The sequence below is a fragment of the Astyanax mexicanus genome, chromosome 8 (genome assembly GCF_023375975.1).
Source record: "Astyanax mexicanus isolate ESR-SI-001 chromosome 8, AstMex3_surface, whole genome shotgun sequence".
In the NCBI taxonomy this organism is placed as follows: domain Eukaryota; kingdom Metazoa; phylum Chordata; class Actinopteri; order Characiformes; family Acestrorhamphidae; genus Astyanax; species Astyanax mexicanus.
The window spans coordinates 47,430,770-47,438,098 of NC_064415.1; the positions used below are offsets into that span (position 1 = coordinate 47,430,770).

At 38.5% G+C, this 7,329-nt stretch overlaps 1 protein-coding gene across 1 annotated transcript; it reads left to right on the forward strand.

Moving 5' to 3' along the window:
• The first annotated feature begins 4,050 nt into the window (after positions 1-4,050).
• ccr9a (chemokine (C-C motif) receptor 9a) lies at positions 4,051-6,705 on the forward strand. Its single transcript, XM_007229316.4, has 3 exons — positions 4,051-4,153; positions 4,380-4,457; positions 4,631-6,705. Exons 2-3 carry the CDS (start codon positions 4,395-4,397, stop codon positions 5,687-5,689), a joined length of 1,122 nt encoding a protein of 373 aa, XP_007229378.3. The 5' UTR covers positions 4,051-4,153; positions 4,380-4,394; the 3' UTR covers positions 5,690-6,705.
• Positions 6,706-7,329: the final 624 nt, after the last annotated feature.

Here is a 7,329-nt window from a genome sequence, read left to right on the forward strand (position 1 = left end):
GGCGGGGATATTCTGAAATAGCAGGGTGGACAAAGAATTATTGGCCATGATTAAGTACCTTCATATTTAAAAAAAAAATAGCTAGATTAAATTTAAATACATATTTCACACTTAAAGAAAATATCTTTTTAAAAAATATAATAGTTAACCACTTAAAATAATAAACAAGCTTAACCAGGCAGCCCTGCAAAGCCCCATCCTCTACATCCAAAATTATTTAAAGTAAATTTTAACGTTATTCCTTTATACTATATGTGTAATAATGTGTTGATTCAGTAAATATTGAACAATGGTGTTGTTCAATATAAAGGCACTCTTGAGACTGAACTCTTGAGGCAGTGGAGTGTGATGCACTCTATTAACTGAATTAGCATCTCAGCAACTAGAGAATGTTAAAAGAACCTTTAGCAACATTTTGAAAAGGTTTCAGGAGGGATAACCTTTAAAATTCCAGAAATAACATTCCAGGAATGTTCTAAAAATGTGGCATAATAATGGTTTGCATCAAATCATTACAACATTTCTCACATAACCTTATCAGTTAGAGAAATACTAATATTATGGAAATGTTAAAATGCACATTACCAATACTAAACATTCAAATATTGACACAAGTGATGTTGCAGTAAAATTACCAGAACGTTTAAAAACATGAAATAAAAACGTTCAGAAAACTTGACAGATTGAATGTTCTATGAACATTAACGTTCAGAAAATATTTTACTAACTCTTCTCTACTGTGCTCCTCATTATCACTGGTTCATAATGACAGTTATCTCTGTGTGGACAGTGCTCTGTAATTGTTTCTCTGTTGGCTGAGGGTTTTGGGGTCAGTGTGCCAAAAACTCACCTGTCCTGTGACCTCTGCTTCAGCAGTGTGTGACGTCTGTCACATGAGTGTGAGTGTGTGTTACTGACCACAGAAATAAACAAACCCTGAAAAACAGCAGGGAAAGGAGAAGGTGATGAGACAATGACCTGTTCCTTATTTTAGTGCTTCCCTCTGAACCAGTGTCACGTCTAAGGTCAGCACTGGTTTCCCTCAGAATTCGAGGGAAATAAAAACCGAGATTTCCAGAGGTTGAATGTTTGGTTATGCATTACTCTCCAACCAGACCGATCAGCTGAGAGAGACAAAGGTCAGGGCTTATGCCTTTAATACCACAGTTATTTATTACTGCAGTAATACACTACACTCTAGCCTGGCTATTTTGTAGTGTCTTTAACCGAAATGGATTTCTATTTACATTCTATGTACCAATGAGTCTGTCAGATATTTTTCTATTAGTATCCGTGTTGAGGTGGGATTAGAACGTAATTTTGAGGAACTATAAACTCCACAATGCATCACAATTTACCTGAGCCTGTAGCAAGCCACCAGGGTCGTTTTAGAAAAAACAAATAACCAAAAAACTAAATAAGATTGAATTAAAATGTAAAATAAATAAATTAAATATAAATAAAGAAATACATAATTAGAATAATGAAATATTAACACAAATAAGGAACTAATAAAATATGGCAGAAGAATTTTAGTGGGGTGCATTTTCTGATTTTTTTTTCGTTCTGTTGAAACAACCACGAAATGTTATTAGGCACAAATATTTGTGACCAACATCATACCTGTTTCAAAGATGTAACAATGACCACATACAATTGCATCACATCATTACAACATTTCTCACATAATCAGTTAGAGAAATACTAACATTATGGAAATGTTAAAATGCACATTACCAATACTAAACATTCAAACATTGACACAAGTGATGTTGCAGTAAAATTACCAGAACGTTTAAAAACATGAAATAAAAACGTTCAGAAAACTTGACAGATTGAATGTTCTATGAACATTAACGTTCATAAAATATTTTACTAACTCTTCTCTACTGTGCTCCTCATCATACCAACATCATACCTGTATCAAAGATGTAACAATGACCACATACAAGTGTGCACTGTTAAAGATTACTAATTAAAATCTTACACAAAAGGCTGTGAATGAACAGCTGACTGAAAATGCATTAGTTACTAACTGATACTGTTTGTAATGGCAAAGTAAAGGCAGTGAATCCTCTGCAAAGTAGCGACAGGAGATGCATCTAGTAGCAGAAGGCTAAATTCCGCACAAATGTCCCCAATATTGAACTGTGCAGCAGTGTACCCGCTTCAACACAAAAATGTAGTTAGCTGATGTGATAAATGTCGGGACTGAGGAGGATAAATATGTATTAAAAGTGAGAAAGTCATGATGACCATGTTGTTGTTGTTTTGCAATGCAGTGTTTAATTGATAGCACATGATTTTGTTACTGCTTTTTCAGTCAGTGGCTGTATTATTACACCAAATACACTATATATTACACAGCCAATACAGAAAAAAACTATGAAAGGGATATCAAGTATATTCTTATATTATATATATATATTTTATAATAATATATCTTATATATATTATAGACTATCAATAAATTAGCATATTTTATTTAGCCCATATCTTTAGTGGAAAAACTACAACGTACATCAGAATAGTGAATAACGAAATAATCAGTACCAAAGTCTGCATTACACTATACAAAGAAGCATAAATTAAGCATAATATATTTCATTAATAACCCAGTGCTGGGTGAGCAGAAGGTGCTTCAGCCACTTCCTGCAGTTCAGGCGGTTGACTCTGTCCCCCTGCGGTCACATGGCCGTCCTGTCAACATCACATACTGAGAGCTAGTCACCCCCCACTTCCTGATGAAGTGAGTCTAGATGCTAAACAGATAAACAATCCAGCCAACATGCTGATACAGAGACGTGGGCTAGGTGGGTCTCAGGTGGGCATGGGTTTGTGCATGTGTTCCTAAATGGTCTCGAATATGGTTCCCAGCTACAGGAATACTAACTTTATAGGAATGTTAAACGTAACAGCAACATTACCAGAACGTTTAAAAAACGTTCTACTAACTTACAATTGTTATTTGGGAGTGTGCATCACATTTCAATCCTCCTGTTTTGTTGAGGGAAAAACTGAGAAGAAATATTTAGAATTCTTTTTCGAGCCTGACACCAGTTTGACGCATGTGTGACAGGAAATAAAAGTGAAAATAAAAGTGATAAAGCTGTAAAATCTCTTGTAAATAAGAGAAATGGTGAAAATAATTTAAATAAAAAAGTTTTTGGGCCGAAATATATATATATTTTTTAAGATTTACTTTTAAGATTGTTTAACACAAGTTAGTTGGACCTGGAATCATAAATGCTGTTTCTTACAGTTGAACAGTAACTTATCCCATCATTAACTCCCAGATGTGGGGCCAACATGGAACTGGTTAAGAGATCTTTCTGGTTCTTGGCTGGAGAACTCGTACAGGCCCCACACGCACATGTTAACTGGATCTCTCACTTCTATACACGCTGTGTGTGTCTGAGGGTGTGATGGACAGGTTTAATATATGATTATGGCTGATTAAGGCAAATTAAAGAGATAAGGCATGCCAACGGCCCAGTGTAGCCCGCGGGAAGTGTCTGCCAGGGGCTTATTAAAAAATGTTACTAAATCGCGCATGCATGTAGGTGCAGATGCAGTAACTGTATACACCCCATACAGCTGTGAGTCTAGAGAGCAGGCGTTGAATCTGTTCCTGGTAGTTATAATTATGGGAAGTATCTGCTGTCAGCTTGCAGACACGCTGTGTGGGACTGAACTTGATCTGGCTTCAGAAATAAGCTGATAACAGAAAACTGTACTACTAAACCAATAGCTCAGTCTTGCATCATTATGCATCATTATGAGAAACAAAAAACAGTACTGATGTTAGTCATACCACTCCTGCTCTCCTAACAGATCAAACACACTCTCACACAATAAAATCTCAATGTAGAATAACTCTTTTCAACAGAATTGTAATTTGTTGAATGTAATAAACTGGAAGTTGCTATATGTGAATCAACTGATCAACATTTATTAATGATGATTTCAGCAGGTGTAGCTCCGTTGATGGGGGCACTACAGAAAGCGAGGGAAAAAAAGTCTGTTGCACCACAGAATATGTACGTCACTGTGGTTAAACCGAGAAGCATAAAAGCTTCTGCAAAACAGAGCGTGACAGACAAAGAGACAGGAGCTCCGGCGCATTAGTATCATCACTCTCGCTGATAAACAGGTACATTTCAAACAGAGTTTATATTTAAGCCTATAAATGGAAAGGGGACTAGACCATATTTAAGGCTTTTATGGCTTTACAGTACAAGTGAGACAGCTCTAATAATCAGGTTTAATATTTAAATAACAGCTGGCTGTTTAATATTTCTCATGTATCTGTTAAAAATTTCTCTACCATTTTAAAAATGAATGTAACATCACTTTCCTGTTTTCCTGTTTTTTTTCAGATTTTAGATTCAATCATGGAAATTGTGGAAAATATAACTGAAGACATTGGTACACTCTTGACCACAGTCACATCATATGTAAGTAGAATGGAAATAAATCAGTGCAGCGTAGACTGCATGAATCGCTCATGTGCATACTGTACTGTATGGGTTTCTATGTCTGAAACAACCAGCCCTTACCTTCAATTTGTGAAAAACAATTCTATTTTTGAGTTTTTTTTTTAAAGCTATTTTCTTATCCCTCTCCACAGGACGAATATGGAAGTGGTTCAACTACCCCAACCGAAGATTACGGTTTGGAGGACGACGAATCCGTTTGTGACATGGGCATAGTGCGAGACTTTCGCAAGTACTACGAGCCTCCTCTTTACTGGCTCATCGTCCTCCTTGGTGCTGTGGGCAACATGCTGGTCATCTGGATCTACACAAACCTAAAGAACCGCCTGAAGACCATGACAGATGTGTACCTGTTAAACCTGGCTGTGGCAGACCTGCTCTTCCTGTGCACACTGCCCTTCTGGGCTGCCGATGCCATCATAGGCTGGAATTTCGGCTTGCCCGTGTGCAAGGGCGTGTCGGCGCTCTACAAAATCAACTTCTTTAGCAGTATGCTACTGCTCACCTGCATCAGCGTGGACCGCTACATCGTCATTGTGCAAACCACCAAGGCGCAGAACTCTAAGGAGAAGCGTCTGGCCTACAGCAAGCTGATCTGCATCTTTGTGTGGATGGTGGCCCTGCTGCTGAGCATCCCTGAGATGCTCTTTGCCAACATCAAAGACTTGGATGGTAAAACCTACTGCACCATGATCTACTGGAACAACGAAAATAACAGCACCAAGATCCTGGTCCTGGCTCTTCAGATCAGCATGGGCTTCAGTATCCCCCTTCTAGTGATGTTCTACTGCTACACCAATATCATCTACACCCTGCTCAAGGCCAGGAACTTTGAGAAGCACAAGGCGCTGCGGGTCATTCTAGCCGTCGTGGCGGTCTTCGTCCTGTCTCAGCTGCCCTACAATGGCATGCTTGTGGTGAAGGCGACACAGGCAGCCAACATGACTATCACAAGCTGCAACCAGGTCCAAAATTTCGACATCGCTCTCCAGGTCATGCAGAGCCTGGCCTACATGCACAGCTGCCTCAACCCCATCCTCTATGTCTTTGTGGGCGTGCGTTTCAGAAAGGACCTGGGGAAACTGTGTAACAGGTACTGTCTGCGATGCAGCGGAAAGACCATCAAGCAAGGAGCCCCGATGCGGTCGTCCGTCATGTCAGACGCAGAAAGTACGGTGGCTCTCTCGCTGTAAACTCTGCTGCAGGACAGCTCCAGTACTTCAGAAGTTCTCAGCTTCCACGTCTCTCTTTTTATGAACGTAATCTGAGCTGGGGAAAAACTCGAAAACATGACTATGCTGATTCAGTAAGCTCTAAGTCCTGGTTGATTTGACAAATCTCTTTCAAAGCGAGACGGTTAAGCAGGTCATGCCCAGTGTGCTGTGGAGACTGTGAGAATAATCTCTGCCATTATGACACAGTATGAATGCTAAACCCAGTCTATAGAGTAAATCTGTGCATAGAGAACAAATGTACATGGATAAGTGGACTTTGGGTAAATGACTCTTCGGCTGTTTTTGAATGTAACAACATTGGGCCTCATTCACCAGTCTCTTCCTAAGAATGTTTTTAAATGGGTTTTTGAAGTTATTATTAGAAGTTATTATTTTGAAGTTAGATATTAGAGTCATGAGAATAAGTGTAGAAATGTTTACAGCTCTGCTCTTGATTGATGATGGATCCCACCCTGATAGCAGCATTAATGTGTCACGTCTGGGCCATCATTCCAAGTGGTAAATATGAAATGTGGCCCAGGCTCAGCTCACACTTATGTCACTTTCAGGGAACTGTCCTCGTAAACTGCCCACATCCTAAACAAGAAAACAGAAGAATAACAGAACGCTCTCAAGCTCGGATGGTGAATGAGGCCAATTTTCTCCATCAACGTTAGCATTATTGTTTTTTCTGTTAAATAATAACAATATTCTATTGTACAGTAAAATGTGAAATGTTTTATAATGTTTTGCTAAAACAAAGTGCTAAATGCTGCTGTGTTCTCAGTAAGAGATTTCACTTCTGGACTGCAACATGCACATCTTTTCAGGATATTTTTTTATTCCTGTATATGTTGTCTGTTTTTGTAATGCAAATCTGAGCCAATTATCCAATATATATATATATATATATATATATATATATATATATATATGTATGTATTACATGCTGCTTTTTGTACCAACAAACTGAATTAAATTCCAGTTTAAACAGATTTCTGTCACATTTCTGTTTTTTATTTCAGAATCCCTGTCAAACAACACAAACACACACAAAAAGGTCATACTGAAACAAATTAAATAGAAACATGGGACAGTAGTCTGTAGGTCTTTGTTCAGAAGCAGAAGTACACTCCTCACACACGCGCGCACACACTGCCAGCTTGTTTACTTGTAGATTGTGTGTTTCGTGCGAAGTGAAGTCTGGTGTCACAGAGAGAGAGTAGTAGAAACCGCACACTGTGGTCAGAGAACCGTTATATGACGTACATGTTGTCTGGCTGTTTGAGTCAGTGATGCTCATGTAGCCACACCAGCCCGTCACCTCAGTGTACACAGAGAGAGGTAGAGTACCACACATTCAAAAAATAACGACAGATCTGACTCCAAATCTGACTCACAGAAAGATTCTTTTCTAAACTCAAAACTACTTTAAGTTCTTCACAGCGTTAGCACCTTTGAGGATGTGAAAGCTACACTTTCTTGGGCGTAGTATGGATCTTATACCTTACATAACTACACAAACTCAAATACACAACTCTATATGCAGAGGTGGAAAGTAACGAATTACATTTACTCACGTTACTGTAATTGAGTAGATTTTATGAGTAATTTGTCAT

Coding starts and splice junctions, on each gene's coding strand:
- ccr9a (XM_007229316.4), top strand. CDS start 4,395: ATGGAAATTGTGGAAAATATAACTGAAGACATTGGTACACTCTTGACC. Junction 4,458..4,630: donor TGACCACAGTCACATCATAT/GTAAGTAGAATG, acceptor CCCTCTCCACAG/GACGAATATGGAAGTGGTTC.